The sequence below is a fragment of the Leptopilina boulardi genome, unplaced genomic scaffold (assembly GCF_019393585.1).
Source record: "Leptopilina boulardi isolate dan_hultmark-lab unplaced genomic scaffold, ZJU_Lbou_2.1 LbouV2_303, whole genome shotgun sequence".
In the NCBI taxonomy this organism is placed as follows: domain Eukaryota; kingdom Metazoa; phylum Arthropoda; class Insecta; order Hymenoptera; family Figitidae; genus Leptopilina; species Leptopilina boulardi.
This window is the reverse complement of record NW_026137867.1, coordinates 369008-389200: the sequence shown is the minus strand read 5'-3', so window position 1 is coordinate 389200 and position 20193 is coordinate 369008. Positions and strand designations below refer to the sequence as shown.

Below are 20193 nucleotides of genomic sequence, written 5' to 3'. Positions count from 1 at the left end.
GTCTTTTGAGATGACACAAAAAAAAGCAATCAATCAAATGATATTTCGTCTTAAAAGATTGAATCATAAGGATAAAAATTTAATTTTAATTAATTTACTGAATTATTTTATTTACATATAAAAATGAAAAAAAGTATTATAAAAAAAAAATAAAGTATAAAAATATTTTTGTTGTAAATTTTTAAGATCTAATAAAAGAGTTATCTATTTTTGAAATAAATAATAGTCTTCTGTAAAAATAAATTTTTGTTTAGCTTATAGAACTGCGAATGCTTAAACGGAATTAATTTAGATTATTAAGAAAGTATCAATTAGAAAAATTTCCTTTTTTTTTATAGCAAACAAAATAAGAAATGTATAATAATTATACAATATAAAACAGACTATTTATTTCACGAGGAAAAAAAATGATCACAAACAGGTAAAATTAATTAAATGATTAACTTTTTCTAATTGCTTGACGGTCATTTTTTCCTTGAAGATAAATTAATTTAATTAACAAATTAAGACTCTAATGTGATTTTATTTATTATAATTAAAGAAAATTTAATTAATAATATAAAAAATGTACGATATTTAATTATTAAAAAATTTCACAAATATGTAACTAACATTGTAATGATACAAAAATAATAAAGATTATTAATTTAAATTTTTTGACTTTTAATAATTAATTAAATTAATTTGATAATTGTTACTAATTTATAGATCAATTTTCATTATTTATAAAAAAACATAATTCTTGTATGTGGTTATTAGACAGGTTAATTGATTTGTTAGAATTTTATCCTCTCGAATATTTTTTGATAACCGGAAATTTTGACAGTGTGGCGCAGTGGCTAAGGTTACCACGGATGTTGCAGATTAAGATCGTAATAGGGCTATGAGGAATCTAAAGGCTACATGGATGAATAGATACCTTCTATTGTTCTCACCACTTGACCTAATCAGACAGTAAATCGAGATTACGTAATGAGTCAATGATTGTTATTACATACTGTATTATATATATATATATTCACCACTAAACTTTGCATGTAAAATATACGCATATAACTCTCAAATAGATATATATAATAAATTCTCCTTCCTAAATGTATACAAATTTTACAAAATCATCGACATTTATCTATGTCCACATATTTGACCTTATCCCCGATTTTCATTCAATACACTTTCTCTTTTTTTTCTTCTTATCATTTGTTAATTTCTATTCAGACCTTGGAAAATAAAGATACATGCATATTTCGTTATTTAAATATGTTTCATTTAAAAATTATATTGTATTACATTTTTAATAAAAGGAGTTCCCAAAAAATAATATATGCATACGGTTCGAAAATGATACAAAGATTTGATTTTGATTAGTTTAACAGCATATCTACTTCCCTAAAGAATTAGTAAACATTTTAACTAATTTGAACTAATTAACTCACTTTTTCCTTTCGAATTAGTTAAATTGTACTAATTTGATAGTAAAAAACATTTTTTTTTTTAGTTCAAATTTTCACTAATTTAGATTTAGAGAGTATAGGCGAATATTCTGTTTTCTCTCACTGACAAAAAATTTTTCCCTAATTTCTTTAATTTGAAAAAAAAAATGTTAAATTTTCCAAACTGCAATCTTAAAGTATATTTAATTTTACTAAATTATAATAATAATGCTTTGAGATGCATATATTTAAATGAACTTTAAATTTTAATTATTTTGAATTTGAATAATTTATCAAAATCCCAGAAAATATTCGCAACATTTAAAAGGTTAATAACACGCTGACCATAATAAATGTGAGTGCAATTCTGTAGTGATGTCACTAAGAAAAGTCAGTATACAGTTTCTACTTGATTTATTTTATTAAAGGAGGGAAAAAAAACAAAGTTGAGACATGATCATCATGATAATAGTGTGAAAGTTTTCCTGTTCTGAATATTGGGTTTTACCAAGCGGAAGAAGGAAAAATACCTTCTACTAACGCAATTATAACTAATTTTATTTCATAAAAAAATAATTTCATATATTTCTCAAAAATATTAATGTAAGTTTATTCCATTTTGATTTTATAAGATACAAGAATTTTTAACAGTTATTTAATTTAGATGAATTTCTCTTCACTCTATTCTATTTATTTATATGCTTTTTTATTTTATAACTAAAATGGCAACTCAAAGAAATTAATGAGAATATAACGTTTTCCCTAATACGTACTATTTTATTATATGCAATGAATAAACGCATACGAAAAACTGTAGATACAATATGAACCGGTTTTCTAAGGGGTCATGAAATTGTCATGACGTCAATTCACGTGCGCTATAAGCAATATACATAAAAGAAGGGGAAAGGGGGGCAAGATGAGATAGAAGACAAGGCGGGTTATTTATCTTTATTCACAAAATAATTAACCAATTATGGTTAATTACCAATATGACTCACTTTTTGCTTCTAAATTAGTCAAATTTTACTAATTATTAATAACTTTTACTAACAATTAGTAAAATTTAACTAATTCTAAAGCAAAAAGTGAGTCACTAATTTAAATTAGTAAACTTTTTTACTAATTCAGATTTAGAGAGTATCCTATCTTACCCTCAAGGTAGGTCAAGATGGACATACTTCACTTTGCTACGTTTTGTTAAACAAATGTTCCTAATAAGACTGTGCCACGGAAGACTGAGTCCCAAAGATGATTATTATAATAAATAATAAAATATAGATATAATAATGTTAGTTTTATTGAGTTTCAAACGTTAAGTATCCCATCTTGACTTCCCTTTCCCCTAATTTTTCTTTTATATATAGGAATCAATTTTTTACTTCCCGTAAATATAATTATATTTAATATATTGATGATGTAATATCAAATTTCAAAATTTTTAATTAATTTTCCAAAATCATGTTCCGAATCGTCAAAAAAAGAAATTTTAATTATTTTTTTTAATTTTAAAAACGAAAAAATTAAATAAAAACAATTTTTAAGGGGGTCCGAAATATTCTGTGTATAAAAATATCATGATTTCTTAAAAAGAATGTTCCGTTCAACAATATTAAAGAACGCTATACACCAATTTCTGGTTCTTTCATAAACTTTACAAAAAAGGAACCTTGAAAATAATCGTTAGTAAGAATCTGGTTTGACGACTTTTAGTACATTTTACCATAGTGATCTATACCTACATTGTATTCAAAAAAAGGAAAAAACAATTATTTTCTTCCAAATTAAAAAAAAAATCAAAACAAACAAGTTTAGCACAAAAAAAATTATATTTTAAATTAAAGAATATTTCTTCGTTTTGATTTAAAAATATTTTCTATATTGTATTTTTAAATAGAGAAAATAATTTTCCTAATTCAAAAATTTTCTCATCGAGAAAAGAATTATTTATTTTTAAACAAAAACCAAAATATATTTTTTAATGTAGAATATAACTTAAAACAGTGAAAATTATTTGATTTTTTCAACAAATCATTTAATTGATATTTATGCAATAAAAATTGTTTAATTGTCTCAACAAAATGTTGGTTAAATAAAAAAAATATTGTTAAATTTTAATTAATAAATTAAATTTTAGTTAAGACAACAAAATTTTAATTAAATTAAACAAAATTGAGATAAACAAAAATTTTTTAATACCAAATGATTTCACAAATATCAATGAAAATGTTGTGTTATCAAAACAAAAAAATTTTCACACAGAGTTCCTTGGTTTTCTTTTTTTTTTTTTAATTATTTCATTTATGCAAAATGTCGAGCGAAATCGATATCAATATTTACAAAAAAGTACAATAGCTTTTGTTAGAAGGGTATATGCAATAAATGATTATATTAACGATTCAGGGTCCTCGAAGGCAGCTTCATATAAAAGCACGAGAAACGTCCATGAGAAGAGACATTCTCTCGCGTCAGCCACGCCGATAATCATCTGACAAAAGATTTGTACCACTCACCAAAATTAATAAAATTTAATTACAAAATCTTATTAAAGATTTATAAGAAACAAAAATATAATATGCCTAATAGTAATGTTTCTTTTGAGTAAAAGAAAATACAATTCACTGGATTATTGATTTAAATTATTCATTTAACAATTAATTAATAAGTTTAGTGAAATTATCGAACAGTTAAGAAGTGGGCGTATCAAATGATAAGGTGAAATGAGTTTCAATCGCAGTTAAACTCTTAGTATTGTGATTTTAATTACTGTGCTAATTACGTGTTAAGTTCTTAGTGATCAGTGTGTACAAGGAATTAACCAACGGTGGGTAAACTACTTTTTATTGAGTAATTAATTAATCTCCTAATTATTCATTTACATTTAGTTCATTTTTGTCTTATACTCACAATTCACTTTTGTATTTTACTCATTTTTAAATTTAACAATATAATTAATTTTTTGACACAATTAAAATTCATTATTCTTTGTAATCAACAAAAATTAATGAATTTAAATTTTATTAACATTTTTATTGTAGAAATTTTTTTTTTGTTTTTCTTAATTAAGAATGAAAAATCACACCACTTTTTTTGTTTCGTGTCCTTTTTGGGGAAAAAATTGTTCAAAATTCTTTTTTATTTATTTTTCTTCTCAAAGAAGACTTAAAATTTTTGTATCCTAAAGTAAATCATTTTAAATGTTTTAATCAAAAAGAAACAAATTATTAAAATATATTTTTTTCTGAAACAGATGTTACATATATTCTACAGATATTTTAGAATCTTAATGGAGAAAAAAAGGCAAGATTAATTTTAAAATATACTCAAATCATTCGATTTCAGTGTGGCAATGCGTTTATTGAACCATAACATTTTCAGTATATATACAACTTTAACCAACTTTCATGTTTAAAGCATACTTGCCTAATAGAGCGACTTATTAGGCCCCCTTCCCTAACACATTTTTCCATGCTAATAATTTTTCTTTTTCTTTCTAATTTCCTCCCCACTTTTTCCAACTCTCACACTCTATTCTCATAAATTATTCTACATGGTCTGTTCTTTGAGATTTCATAAGATATCATTAGCAGGCACAGCGAATTTAAATGATAGTTGCAAACTTGTACTGTAATCGTTTGTTTCACACACTATCTACTTAAAACTGTAAGCAATTAACAAAAAAAAAAAAAAACTTTTTTTCATTTCTTTATCAAACTCCTCTAATTAAACAAATATTCAAAATATTAATATAATAAAGAAGTGATCGATTTTTCATTCAGAAATTATGATAGTAATATTTTCAATTTTTTTTTTTTTTTTGAAATAAAATAATTTTAATTTAAAATAATATTATTTTGGTTAGTTTACACATTTGTTGAAATAAAAATAATAAAAAATCATTTTAAAATCAAATTACAAGTTAAGAAAATATCTTCATGAAACTGCCTTGTAATATTATTTCCTATACACAGTTTTTTATGAATCAAAATTTTACACAAATCTATAATGAGAGTATAAGACATAGATTAATTAAATAAACAAGTCAACATAAGTGCTTTACTAATTCTTTAATTGAAAACATGTATTATGCTAATTATCACAAGCAATTGCTGTTAAGATCTCTAATCGCGAAAGCCTTAATGTAATAAAGCAAGGAGATTGATATATCAGTGAGATTTAATGTGAAGTGTGAATACAACACAAAATACGTGTATAATAACTAATAATGGTATTAATGGTTTTTCTACAATGGATAATGAAATGTTTATTGTCTGTATAACTAAAAAAAAAAATTTAATATACGTTTCGCACCTTTATTTATCACTACAACTTTGTAACGTTTTTTTAAAGGTAATATCCTGTAACCTAATAGAAACACGTGCTTTTTGCGAACAAAGTCTATATAACTAATATTTATTTCATAAAATTTTTTTTATCCAATATTCCCATGAAATATTCGCATAATCATTGTTCTGCTGTGAGTGGCAAGTGTGTCACCAGTGAATGCCTAACTTGTTAAAAAAAAATTATATATATATATGCGAAAAAACTACATTGAATAAATAATAAATCAGAGTAATTAACTCTATGAATCATTTATCATTTTATATATTATTGTTTAACGAAACATTCTTTTTATTAGTCATTAACTTTTTTTAAAAAAATTTTTCTCCTCACTTTGAAAAATGTTAAAAACTGTAAAATTAATTTATTTACACTAAAAAAAATTTATTTAATCGATTACTTTACTAATCAAATAAATATTTATTTGCATTAAATAATTATTTGAGTTGTATTTTTTTCGATTACAGAAATTATTGGTTGAAATATATTATTACATTCAATTATTTGATTTTAAAAATGATTTTGTTTACGTAAATATTTATTTGCTAGTCAAGTAATGGATTATTTGAATCAAATAAATTTTCTTTCAGTGTACTCTATTTATTATTAAAAATAATTTTTAAAAAATTCAGTTAATGAATTCTCAACTATAAATAAAAGTATAATTTCAACAGATTTTTTTCATCAAAAGTATTGATATTATAGATTTCATTCCAATAAAATTATTACTCATTTCACAGATTAATATCATGTTTGAACTCAGTGTAAAACATGCATTTCGAAACGTATAATTTCGTTGGTTATAATATCTTATAAACTCCAACAACACATAATCTACAACTACATAGATATCTTAAGTGTGTGATTTCTTTCTTTAATGGTTAATTTAAAAAATTTATTTTATACATACAGTGCAATCATAATTCTCTAATATTTCCATCACGCGGGAACAGTGACGATATAGAAATTTCAAGTGAGATATAAATCATATAAGAATATATTTCTTATTAAATAAAAAAAAACATTATAAAAAATATACTTTCAAATTAACTACTTAAGTTTTAATGGTGACGTTAATAGTAGTAATTTACGTAATAAAGTTCCATTACTCATGGAAAATATAAGGGACTAAGTAAACAGTTAATTAGAATATAAATCATAAAATGATGATGAAGATGACCTACTCCTAAGCTAGCACCTAACTTTTGTCAGCTAATGTTTTTATTTCTCTCTAACCATCAGAACAATGTATAAATAATTATATAGGGAAAGCCTTGAAGCTAATAAACTGTGTATGTCTCAATTATGCATGAAGAGAAAATCATGACATTTTCACAAGTTTCGAAAGCATAATTTCTTGAACGTAGTCAGTGCAAGAAATTTTTTTTTAGAAAATTTATTTCTTTATGATAAATAATTAATGAAAAGAGATTTTTCTATAAAGGGGTTGAAAATATTCACATTAATTTCTCTTGATACAACAATTTCAATATAATATCTATAGAATTACGAATATAACGGAAATTAATAATCAATTTAATTTGCATTGCAAATTTTTCCTATTTTATCCTTTAGAACACCTTTCGATCGCAAATAATTTAATACACAATCAATTTGTCAAACACGATCGCTTCAATAAAAGTTAATTATTTATAGTATTTGAAAGATTTATACTAATTTGAATAAATTTTCACATTTGCATCATAATAAAACTTGAACTAATTTTGAATATTTTTCTTTTATGGAATAAATCATTTTAAATAGTGAAAAATATTTAATTTAAATTTTAATAAAATTTCTATATTATTTATTGTAAAATAAAAATTAATAATTTATTAAAATATTTTTTAAATTGTTAAAAAAAAATATTATTAGAAAGTAATTTCTTTTTCAGATGGGTTCTCTTCAACAACAATCGATACTAAAAGGAAGTAATACTCCCTTCAGTGATAAGAAGCAATTAATTCACAATATTCTAATCGAAACTGCTACAAAATATCCAAATCGAACAGCAATTCTATATGAAGGTAAATTAAGACTAAGACCTAATTAATGTTAATTTTCTAAAACGATGAATATTAAATGAAATTCCAGATGGAAATGGACAAGAATTTTCGATTTCATATGAAAATCTTAATAAAACTACTGATCGATTGGCAAAAACTCTTCGAAGATATTGCAAGCCTAATAATAATTCGGAAAATATAATTGCCGTTTGTTTAAAACCAACGGAGCGATTACCAATAATTTTAACAGCAATTCTCAAATCGGGAATGGCTTATTTACCATTGGATTCTGAATTTCCTGCCGGAAGAATAAAACACATTCTAAATGAATCACAACCGGCTATGGTGATTATTGAAGAAGAAGGTAAAACACATTTTATATTAATATTTAATTGATTAAAAAATATTTTCTATATATACCTAGATATTATTATTCATATCCTTGAAAACTGTCAGGTTGACATTTTCAACTATAAGTATCTATTAAAAGTTTACAGGTAAAAATTATACCCTTATAAGCTTCCGGCAACTTTTAAAAGTTATTAAGTAATTTGAAATTTTAAAATCGTTTCTGAAATGTCAGATTTTTATCTATTCTCCAGAAAAGCTATATAATTTCCTGTGTTTTTTTTTCTTTTATTTCCAATATATATATATATATAATTTTATTATAAACATTAAAAATATATAACTAAAAAATATTTACACGCACTAATATACATGTCGAATAATTCAATATATGTAGATTTATGTTAAATTTTATTAGTATAATTATTTCCTTCCATGTTATCGACTTTAAGAAACAACCTTGCTGGCGTCTGAGACAAGTCTCGATTAAAAAGGTCAACGGAAACTACTTTTTCCTGCCAGTTGACTGGGTGTGATACGTGTAAATTCAAATTGTCTTATGCGTTTCCTATTTTCACAAAGAATCTTTTATTCATCTTTTGTTCGTCTTTTCAGAGATTTATTTATTCAACATTGAAAAACTTCGACTATTATTTTCAATGTATAGGATTTCATCATCTCAGAAAAAATGTATATAGTAAAATTTATAGCCGGAAATTAGAAATTGGGTCAAATTGCGTGTTATTTTTTAATAAATAAAATGAACAGATTATAAAAAAAAATTTTTTTTTAATAAATATTAAAGTTAATTGAAAAATATTTAGAAAATTTTAATAATTGATGAGAAATTATTAGTAACATTATAGTTTTTAAATTTTATTCCTTTGAATAGACGGATATTTATTTTAGGTGTCTCTTTCTTTAACAGAGGACAGATCAATATATCAAGGAAATCATTTATCAACTTATGAGCAACTTTTGGCCGAATCAAACAAAGAATGGGAGGATCCATTGAGATTAAAAGAAAGTCCAGAACAACTTGCTATTGTTTTATATACTTCAGGAAGTACTGGAATTCCAAAAGGTAAAATAAAATAATAAAAATTATTTTCTGGTTAACTTTTGTAGAAACATTTTTTCAGATAAGTCCATTAAATTCTTTTTAATATAGTGAAAATTATAATAAAAATTTTTAATTTTTAAGGAGTAAGATTACCCCATACAGCATTGTTGAATCGTTTACAATGGCAGTGGAGGGAATTACCATTTTCACCAACCGAGGAAAAATGTATATTTAAAACAGCGTTAACGTTCGTTGATAGTGCACCTGAAATATGGGGACCACTTTTACAAGGGCGTACAATAGTTGTCATACCGAGAGCACTAACAAAAGATCCAGAAAAATTTGTGCAAATGCTCGAAAAACATCAGGTACTATATATTTATAACATAAAGTAAAAACATAACTGACGTAAAATGTTACAAATGTGTTATATAATAGAAAAAAATTCTGTTTTTAAAAAAAGTTTTTTGTAAAAACAATAAAAAAAAAAAAATACGATAAATTTTTCAACAAGGAGTATAACCAGAAAACAATTTAAATGTATAATTACAGATCCAACGACTTGTTCTGGTGCCTTCTTTATTAAGATCGATGCTAATGTATTTGAGCCTTGAGGTATTTTTTTCAATCTAATTTAAAAAAAAAAAAAAATTTATATCAATGGAATATTAATTTTTATAGAATATTAAAATATTCTATAAATTAATTTTATTCGTCAATTTCAGAATAGAAAAGATGCATTATCGACTTTAAAATTATGGATATGTTCCGGTGAAACGCTTCCCGTTAGTTTGGCACAAGAATTCTTTTTGCGGTTTGGCAATAATGAAAAATTATTAGCCAATTTTTATGGAAGTACAGAAGTTATGGGAGATGTTACATTTCATTTATTAAGCGAACATTCACAATTACAAGACATTGATAAAATACCAATAGGTAAACAATGTAACTATATTATTTTTAAAAATGAATCATACATTTTTTTTTATACGGAAGTAAAAATTTTAATATAACAATTTACTCCTTTTAATCTATTACTATTAAATAATTTTCAATCATTAATAATAATTGCTGAACATTATTACCGCGGTAATAAATTATTTAATAATTAAAAATTTGTTTTTTAGGAAAACCGGTAGATAATTCTATAGTTTATATTGTCAATAAAGAGATGAGATTACTTCCTCAAGGAGAGGTTGGAGAATTAGTGGTTGCAGGAAAAAATTTAGCAGCTGGATACATTCGGGGTAGAGATGCTCATAAGTTTTTAGATAATCCTCATGTTATTGATCCAGGTAAATTATTTTTCATGTAATTTTTAATTAACCTTTAAATTGACTTCAAATCAATATTTTATTTTTTTTTTAATGCGAACAATAAAAAAAATTTTAATAAAAAAATCGATAAAAAAGTGAAAATGAAATCTATAAATCAATGCATTAATTATAACACATTCCACATGAACAGTACTCTGTTATTAGATTTAAATTTGCAACTTTAAATCCGATCGGTGACAGGAAAACAATTAATAACTGCCAAGGGGCGTTTTTATAAAAATTAAAAACCGATAAAATTAACTTAATTCTATATAATAGAGAATTTTAAAGCATAGTTTTATATATGGATCTGCATAATATTAAACTAAAAAAAAACCTATATAGTTATTAAGGTTACCCTCGTTTAAAATGCCTACGCCTTTCTTTTATATCCAAGGTTTAATCCGATTCATTTGCTATTATTTATTATTTAATAATACACTTGTTATTTATAATGTACTAAGACTGGAATAAATTAATTGAAAATCTTTGTTTTTATATGACAGATTTTTTTAAAATTTGAATTAAAAATATTTTAAGATTTATTTATAGACCTCGCGTTTTACAATTATTACTTGAATAATTTCCGATTTTAAATATATATATGATAATTAAAAGTGCATAAAATTTTATTTTAGAATATTCAGTGATTTTCCGTACGGGTGACTATGCAAGAATTGATCGTGGTATCGTTTATTATGAGGGAAGAACTGATTCACAAATAAAAATCAGAGGACATAGAGTTGATTTGTCTGAAGTCGAAAAAGCTTTTCTAAATGTCTCGGAAGTTGATAAAGCAGTTGTATTGTGTTATAAACCGGGAGAACTTTCACAGGTACGAAAAAAAAGGAAACTTTTGTTACCATTTATAAGAAAGAAAAACATATCAAGAATTAAAATTGATTTTTGTAAGTGACTACGAGCCAGTATTTTTTGCTGAGACTGATAAAATACTTTGGAAATATACTTGAGAACTTTTTGAATCAATAAAAATTCTTAAAAAGATAATAAAAGAAAAAAATGATCTATTTTCAGGCACTGGTAGCATTTGTAACTGTAAAGGAAAATAATATTTCTAGTCAACAAATCGAATCTTTTCTGCAAACACTTCTAGCCCCTTATATGGTACCGCAAGTTATCATCGTCGACTCTATACCACTGTTAACTAATGGAAAAACAGATAGGCAAACTCTCTTAAAAGAATACGAACTGTCGTCCCATAACGGTAATTATTATTTAAAAACTATTTTTAAAATTTAATTTTTAATCAGAATTTAAAATAAAATCTATAACGAATAAAAATTAAATAATAAAAATAGGATATTTAAATTTAAATTATACATAAAAAACTTAATTCTCTTTTTCAGACAATCATATAGCTATCGACTGTGATTATTCTGGAGTTCCAGAAGAAGATATGGCAAAAGCCGAAGTTTTATTTCCAACAGTTGCTTCGGTAATTGGACGAAGTAGTCGACATGCAATTACAATTGATTCGAATTTTTATCATTTGGGTGGAAATTCATTGAATTCTATTTACACTGTGACAAAATTAAAAGATCAAGGTTATGAAATTAGTATAACAGATTTCATCACAGCAAAAACAATGGCTGAAATTTTATTTAGAATGAAACTCAGTTCGGATTTAAATTCAGACGAAGAATCTCAATCTAATAAAAATTATTACACAGAAATGTTGAACGATTCCCATCAAGACGATGTGATAGAGTATGTTATTTGTTTAAATTTTATCATGACTATTATTAACTAAATTAGATAATAAAAAAAATTAATTAATCATTATATAAATCTTGATTAACAAATTTGTATAATTTCTATTTAAAAAAAAAATAATAATAATAAAACAAAATTTCAATTTTCAGAATGATCACTGAAAGTTTCTATTCGAAAGCTGATTTAGAACAATGGATTCTGTCAGATATATTGAGAAGTGATTATTCCGAGCTAATGAAAAAAATTTGGATACCATTAGTTGAGAAGAATTTCAGTTTTGTGATAAGATCAAAAGAAAACAATAAAATTCTAAGTGTTGCACTTAATTTCGATGCCTTAGATGAACCAGAAGTAGTAATTGAATCAAAGTTAACAGTGATTTTTGAATTTTTGGAATATTTAGAAGGACCAATTAGAGAAACAAGATTGCCAAAAGGTCTCGGAAAAATATTTCATAGTTTTATGATGGCAACAGATCAAAATGTTAGTGCTGCGGAAAATGTATTGTTAATGAAAGAAATGGAACATCAATGTCTAATTGTAGCGAGGCGAAAAGGTTTTGCAGGAATTTTTACCACCAATACTAGTCCTCTAACGCAGGTAAAACAAAATGTTTTTAATTTCTTTAAATTATAAAATTCATTGTTAGGAAAATTTATTTCCTTTAGTTTAATTAAAAAAATATATTCAATTATTTAAATATAATTTAATTAAGATAAAGTTTTCGTAAAAAAAAAGGTTTTCTTAAATATAAGTAAAAAAGACGCTTACCTTATTAATTAGCAGTTGAGTAGTTGAGTAGTTACATTAATTCACGATTTTCAAATTTCATTTATTGTCACATTTTGCTATATTCACACCTGAAACAAATAATTAAATAAGTTATGAAAATAATTTACGAATTATAAGAAATTAGTAGATAAATAGAAATAAATAAATTAATTAAAATTTTGATATTTCAGCAACTTGGTACCGATATTTATAATTATGATGTACTTTTGGACTATCAAGTTAATCAATATGTGGCACCAGATAAAAGCAAGCCTTTCGGAAAAGCTCCAGACGAACAACGTGCAGTTTGCTCTTGGAAAGCCATTTAAGGCAAATAATTTATGAAACAAACTAGTTATTATATTTTAAATATCAATATTTTTTTTAAAAATATAAAACTGAGAAAATTTAAATTATTTAACATCAAAACTAAAATTGATTATAAAGAAAACATTTCTCTGAACTCAACAAGGACTATATGAAATCTTTGAATTTCTGCGATATTTTAGGATTAAATTTACGCTCACTGTAAATATTTCGTGTAAATAATTATAATATAAAAATCTACCATTTTTTTAAAATTGTTAATAACAGTAGAGCCATTTTAATAATTTTTCATATTTTCATTTGGATTGTCAAAAATAATACATTTATGATTCAAATTCATTATTCATTTAAAAATATTCTTTTAGATTAAGAAATAAATCATTTTTGTGATAGAAGTTAGTAATTAGTTGAAAAAAATAGAAATAAGATAAATATGACCGAAATTAAAGAAACTTTTTAAAAGTTTGAAAAAATTGATTTCTATAATTTATATATAAAGCACAAATTTTGCTCATTACTAAATATAATGAATATAATATATATATAAAAGTTACTCAAATACAAAAAATAAATTATTCATAATATGGAAAATTGTAATTTCATTTACCATTTGAATTAAAAAGTATAGAATATACATATTATTATAAGATAAATATATAATGAAATACATTGTAACATTGTATTATAATAATGTAGCATAAAACAAAAATAAAAAAAGAATCTTTCTTTTATTCAAAAGGAATTGAGAAGGCAGTGACTTGATATATTTGAGGCACTATAAAAACTTTAAAAACAAGGGTCAAAAGTTCATGTGTAATGAAACCACCTCCATGCATCAGATAGTATGAAGCTTTAAAAAAATTCTTTTGTTTCAAAACGGATTACTACTTCATTTCGTATGAATGAGATTTCCAAATATTTCAAGCATTCAATTAAAATTTAAGAACGAAAGACTTAAACCAGTCAGTAGTTAAACTTCACGCGGGTTAATCGTAGGAATCGTCGATTATAAAATTTTTAAGTGATTAAAAAATATAACAAATTTGTTTTACTAAATTAAAATGAATTTAAAGGACACATTTAATTATTATTATTACGAGCAAGCAGGTAAGTTGATTTTAAAAAAATATATTTAACCAAAATAGAAAATAAATAATAAATCTGTTTAATGAAAAAAATCAAATTTTTCCAAATTTGAATTTATATCCTCAAAAAAATAATTTTCTTTATTCTTATAAATTGTTAAAAAGTAATTTTATCTGCATATAAAAATATCTAGCTGAATAATCGTAATGTAAAAAAAAAAAAATGTGTAATAGTGCAATTTAATATCAAAGAAACACAGGGACGGAATAATACATTTTTCAAATTCTTTATGATGTCATATTAAGGAAAAAAAAACATCAACTATTTTTAATTTCATATTTTCCAATCTAGATAAAAATAACGGATCTATTATCGAGTTAATTAAAGTTCTTCGATTACCGTAAACTATCTACGTCAGCTATTATTTTTAAAATAAAGATAAAATGATTTAAATGTATATATATATAAATTTTTTTATTTTTAATTCTCAACTTTTTGACGCAAATTAATTATGAAATATTCATTTTCTTTTTATATGTGTAATATTGATAAATTATATTTATGCAATGAATTTATTTTAGATCCAAGAGTAACAAATTGGATTTTAATGGGTAGTCTATGGCCTATCTCATTAATATTATTCGGTTATATAATATTTGTATTGCATTTGGGACCGCGTATTATGAAAAATAAAGCAGCTTATGAATGTAACACATTCATCAGATTCTACAATATATTCCAAATTATAGTAAATGCCTACATAATAAGAGAAATTCTGGCCGTGCATCCCGATGCAACTGCTTTGCGTTGTGATACAGGAGATTATTCTATGAATCCCGATGCTGTTAGGGTAAGTTTATTTTGCGCCAAAAAAAAAATCCTGTAAATTTTATTAATTTTAAGCAACATTTTTAAAAAAGAATTCAATTTACAAAAATTTATTTTTGTCAACAAATGTGATTTAATAATATTATTGTCGATTAAATTTAATTACGTAAAAAAAATTTTTCAGCTGGCCAGGGCATGTCATTTAGTAACTTTGTTGAAAGTTATTGACCTAACTGAAACAGTCGTTTTCGTACTTCGAAAAAAAAATAATCAGGTTTCATTTTTACACTTGTATCATCACATCTCAACAGTATTAATTGCATTGATCTCTACACGATATATTGCTTCGGGAATGGCTGTTTTTTATCCAGCATTAAATTGTTCAATTCATGTAATAATGTACACGTATTATCTTCTCAGTAATATTGAAGGCGTTAAGGAAATAATTTTTCCATTTAAACGCTACATAACAATTGCACAAATGGTGAGTTGCAATTTTAAAAATATATAAATATTTTATTTAAAATGTTAAAATTATCATATTAATAAAAATCTATATTTATTATTTCAGATTCAATTTGTTCTTTTAATTTTCCATGCATTGGTATCTTTACAACCATCGTGCAAAGTTCCGAAATTTCCCGGAATAATAATTATTCCAAATGTTCTTTTTAATTTTAGATTATTTTATAATTTTTATAAAAGAGAGTACTTGAGTCACACAAAAAAGTCAGAATAAATATTAAAGATATTGTAAAACTTAATTTAAAAGTAAATGTAGAACATACTTTTTATATAGAAAATAAATCAATTTTATACAAAAAAAATGACTCGATTATTATGAAATTAGGATTCTATTGTTTTTTTTTTTACTTTACTGAGAATTAATTAATATTTTATTCATCAGAGTCAATGTACTATTTTATCGATATTTGAACTTTTTCCGGATCCGCTTGAATAAAATTTTATTAGGTACAAGGCATAACTTAATGTTATAAACATATTTTCATTTTAAAGGTTAAATAGAAGCAACAACTAAAATAATTAACACTGAATTGACTTCCAAAAACGTTAATGTTACGAAAAATAAGAATTTCGTTACTGTTTCACTGCTGTTATTATTATAATTAATAGAAAAAAATTCAGATTTAACTAGAATATTTACTCATAAAAAATATAATTATTTTATTCTCGAGATAAAATACGAGTGACCTAAGTAACGATTTCTCATTCGGATATATTTACTTGAAACTACTCGCGACAACAATATTATATTGCAAAGATTTTGTTGCATTCTAATGAAAATTATTGTTTTTTTTTCTATTGAAAATATTTTTCTTGTATTTGATAAATTTTGCTGAAATAAAACTTTTTTATAAAGAATATCTCAATATTTTTAACAAATTTTTCATAAAAGAATAAAAATAAAAACAACAATTAAAACAATTATCAACAATGGTTCATGGAAATGCCATCTTTTGAGATTTTTGCCAAAAATATTGAGGTTATGTTAAAAGAAAGATGACATTTCCATGATTATTACATTAAATAATTAAGAAATTTTAAATTATACCTTCAAATGTATTTCTTGTAATAAAAATTATTGATAATTCATTTGATTTTTATGACGAAATGATAAACGACTTGCTCGTCTTAACTCATGATTTCTATTGAGCCCAAATTAACTTCAAAATATTCACGATTAAAATACTTCGACTTATAAATCACTACTATTAAGTAAGAAAAATTATGTTTGACATGAAATATAATAGAACTTTTTAGTAAAACTAGGAAAAACAGAAGAAAAATTTGGAACGATGGTGAAAAAACACGATGCACAAAAATTTTTCCTTTCTGGAATGCGCTGAGGCTGCGCAGTACGTAGTACGCAACTATTTGGCGCCAAATGTAACCGAGAAAATATATTCAATTGCGCATGCGTGAAATAAAGAATTCTGTCGAACGACCTCTATTTTAAAAAGGCGCTTTAATTTGAAATTTATTTTTGAAAATAACTTTATTAATTATTTAATAATTACAATTAACAATAAAATAATTAATTTTTATGAATGATTTATTATAAATAAAAATTTATGTATACTTACAATTGTTTAAAAAATTAACCTGTTAGTTAATAAAGTAAAATATAAATGTATAAATAATAACAAAATAATGTATTTTTTTATATTTCATTTTATTTATTTCTATTAAAGAATTTATAAAAAAAATAATCAAAACACTAATAAAATTATGAAAATACTTAAAATAGATAAATATTAAAGAATAAAGGGTTCTATGAATAATATTTTATACGAAAATTTGTAAAAAATATTTATTTACATATTTAGTACTGTACATTATATAGAATAAATTATTTAAAATTATAAAAAAAAAATTATGATTTTTCTCATACTTTAAAAAGAAAATTATAAAATTGTTTATAAAGATTTGAAATTTTAACAAGAATTAATCAATAAATAAAGATTTTTTATTAAATTAAAAACTTTTTCATCAGGAACAATTTGTAAAAATACTTACTGTACAATTACAAAATTTTCAGCAATGGCTAAATTAATAAGAAAATTTTCTACTGCTGGTGCTAAATTTTTTTCTTTGATAATTCGAGCACTTATTGATTTTTTCTTTTCATTTGACTCAGATTTTGCGATCGACGTCAGTTGAGTGAGAAGATCTCCCGTTTTATCTGCGATTTCAGCTATTATTTGAGCTTCAGTATATGTTTGATTTTCACTAAGTTGCACCAAAAAAAGTGCAATTTCTTTGTGAGTTTTGGTCATTGTCAAACTTTCTGAAAAATTAGTTTTCTTTTTAATTATTAATTATAAATTAATTTAACAAAAAATTTTAATAATTTAATAAAAGTACTATTAATTATTATTTTTAAAGAATTGAATTAAAAATTTAATTTATCATTTTTTCTTTACCTTTAGCATGATTGGCAACTGTAATTTCTCTCGCTGGTAGATTTACAAGCAAATCATACAATTCTATTCTTAAGGAAATTGAACTATCTGTGCATCCCATTAGATAATACTGATGGCTCTATAAAACAAAAGTTTTGCATGTATATTATATTGATCATTTATATTTTTTTTAAGATTCTACTAACTTACTTTTAATTCTATAAGTTCATCTTCAACTAAATCAACCCAGGGTCGAAGATATCGTGAAACTTGATGATGTGTCATTAAAGCAGGAAACGTTTGTATCCATTTTAATAACTGTTCAACACTATGATGATAAACTATAATTTTCTTTTTAAGTAAAAGTGCAGTATAAATGAGTATTGTCTCAAGTTCAAATGTCTTTATCAATTCTCTTACGTTGGTATTTAATTTAGAAAAATTTGTATTAAATTCATCAGAAATAAAACTACCATTCTCTGAGAAGTTACATGAACCTTTTGTATAAACGAGTATATAAATTTTAAAAACTTCAACAGGACTTCCTGTTTTACAGTAAGTTTTACTTAAAACGCGACACAGAATTTCATACTTTTGTGGATGAAATTCTCTACTAAAAATCACGGTGGCTACTTGTTTTACCTACGAAAACAAGAAGCAATTTACATAAAATTTCCTATATTTATGTATAACTATATTCAATTAATTAAACATCAGAATGTAAAAAATATATATACATAAATATCTATATGAATTAAAAATATAAAATAAAATTTTTTATTTTAAATTCAGATTATTAGAAATTAAAATTATTAACTGACCTTAGGTAGAGTATTAGACTCAAGTATATCACTACAATAAATGTAAAACCATTCATTTTGATGCCTTGAAAATACAAAAGACAGTCCATTACTTTTTTCTGATTGTAAATTATACTTTCTGGTAACAATTGTTTTTTGAGACTCGGTAACTGCTGGATATCCCCAAGTAAACAAATTAGCGCCATTGCAGTCTTTTTCTGTAAAAATAAGAAAATTAAACATTGTATTTTTTTGTTGTAAAAACAATTAAAAAAAAAACTATTATATCAAACATCTTTGACGTTTAATTTATGTAAAACACTTATATGATTTGAAAACACACAATTTTTTATAATTTAGATCCACTATTTTTAAAATCAAATTGTTTAAATATTTAAACAAAATTATCTTACATTTTTACATGAAATATCAATATTCTTATTAAATTGTTATATTCGAGGAAAATATTTTGAGGTTATAACTTATCAAGTAGGTTATATTTCACATTTAATATTAAATTAAAATTATTAATATTTTACTGACTAATTCTGATTTAAATATAAATAATCACAGAACTATTTAAATATAACATACAAATTTACAATGTAAACAAAAGACAATTAAAAAAATCAAAACAAATTGTAATATTTGTTGTATATACCATGTTTAAATAAAGTGCTGATTCTTACCACTTAACTTTTAGTATAATTAAAAGGTCGTTTTACATTATTGTTAACACTAAATTAATATTACTATATAATGTTTAAACATTTATTATTATTAAAATTTACCTAATAATGCACAAGATACCAACTCAGTGAGAGGCGCCATTTTGAAATAAATTTGATCACGTGACCAATCATCACCGTTGGCGGCGTTAGCTTCGGGCATTAAAGTCTAATTCACAAACCTTTAATTGGACAAATTATTTATATGTAGAAATTAAAATTTTAAATTTACAGAAATTAATAAAAGTTAGAAAATTGTTTAACAAGTTTGTTACGTTTAATTTCATTTTTAAAATAAGAAAGTATAACAATTTATAAGATAATTTAGAAATTAATTTATCTTTCAACATGAGTTGGACATGTTTGTACATGACGTATGAATTGAGCATTAGATTAATTTCAAGGTGAGAAAGACAATTAATTAATTTTAATTTGTTATAAGTATTAATTTTAATAATTTACACATTTCTATAAATCTTTAAAAT

The 20193-nt window shown here is 23.6% G+C and overlaps 3 protein-coding genes across 3 annotated transcripts; 2 read left to right on the top strand and 1 right to left on the bottom strand.

Annotated features, from left to right (window-relative positions):
• Window positions 1-3877: 3877 nt before the first annotated feature.
• LOC127282985 (zwittermicin A synthase ZmaJ) lies at window positions 3878-13582 on the top strand. Its single transcript, XM_051307606.1, has 13 exons — window positions 3878-4257; window positions 7672-7804; window positions 7872-8147; window positions 9060-9215; window positions 9336-9562; window positions 9747-9809; window positions 9920-10130; window positions 10322-10489; window positions 11149-11345; window positions 11546-11735; window positions 11878-12238; window positions 12394-12844; window positions 13207-13582. Exons 2-13 carry the CDS (start codon window positions 7672-7674, stop codon window positions 13342-13344), a joined length of 2571 nt encoding a protein of 856 aa, XP_051163563.1. The 5' UTR covers window positions 3878-4257; the 3' UTR covers window positions 13345-13582.
• Window positions 13583-14199: 617 nt separating this feature from the next.
• LOC127282997 (elongation of very long chain fatty acids protein 7-like) lies at window positions 14200-16083 on the top strand. Its single transcript, XM_051307626.1, has 4 exons — window positions 14200-14449; window positions 15010-15278; window positions 15441-15740; window positions 15828-16083. Exons 1-4 carry the CDS (start codon window positions 14404-14406, stop codon window positions 15993-15995), a joined length of 783 nt encoding a protein of 260 aa, XP_051163583.1. The 5' UTR covers window positions 14200-14403; the 3' UTR covers window positions 15996-16083.
• A 1491-nt stretch (window positions 16084-17574) lies between these two features.
• LOC127282975 (DENN domain-containing protein 10-like) lies at window positions 17575-19826 on the bottom strand. The gene is made up of 5 exons (XM_051307590.1): window positions 19772-19826; window positions 19002-19198; window positions 18391-18822; window positions 18202-18319; window positions 17575-18065 (listed from the first exon to the last, which is right to left on the bottom strand). The coding sequence occupies exons 1-5, from the start codon at window positions 19809-19811 to the stop codon at window positions 17791-17793; spliced, it is 1062 nt and encodes a 353-aa protein (XP_051163547.1). The 5' UTR covers window positions 19812-19826; the 3' UTR covers window positions 17575-17790.
• Between the last annotated feature and the right edge of the window lie 367 nt (window positions 19827-20193).

Bases quoted from the DNA above. Each gene is read 5' to 3' on its own strand.
- LOC127282985 (XM_051307606.1), top strand. From the start codon at position 7,672: ATGGGTTCTCTTCAACAACAATCGATACTAAAAGGAAGTAATACTCCC. The intron at 10,131-10,321 runs GTAAACAATGTA...TTTGTTTTTTAG, and splicing joins CATTGATAAAATACCAATAG to GAAAACCGGTAGATAATTCT. The intron at 12,239-12,393 runs GTATGTTATTTG...TTCAATTTTCAG, and splicing joins CATCAAGACGATGTGATAGA to AATGATCACTGAAAGTTTCT.
- LOC127282997 (XM_051307626.1), top strand. From the start codon at position 14,404: ATGAATTTAAAGGACACATTTAATTATTATTATTACGAGCAAGCAG. The intron at 14,450-15,009 runs GTAAGTTGATTT...AATTTATTTTAG, and splicing joins TTATTATTACGAGCAAGCAG to ATCCAAGAGTAACAAATTGG. The intron at 15,741-15,827 runs GTGAGTTGCAAT...TTATTATTTCAG, and splicing joins ACATAACAATTGCACAAATG to ATTCAATTTGTTCTTTTAAT.
- LOC127282975 (XM_051307590.1), bottom strand. From the start codon at position 19,811: ATGGCGCCTCTCACTGAGTTGGTATCTTGTGCATTATTAG. The intron at 19,199-19,771 runs GTAAATTTTAAT...TTATTTTTACAG, and splicing joins GGTATCTTGTGCATTATTAG to AAAAAGACTGCAATGGCGCT. The intron at 18,320-18,390 runs GTAAGTTAGTAG...TTTGTTTTATAG, and splicing joins ATGAACTTATAGAATTAAAA to AGCCATCAGTATTATCTAAT.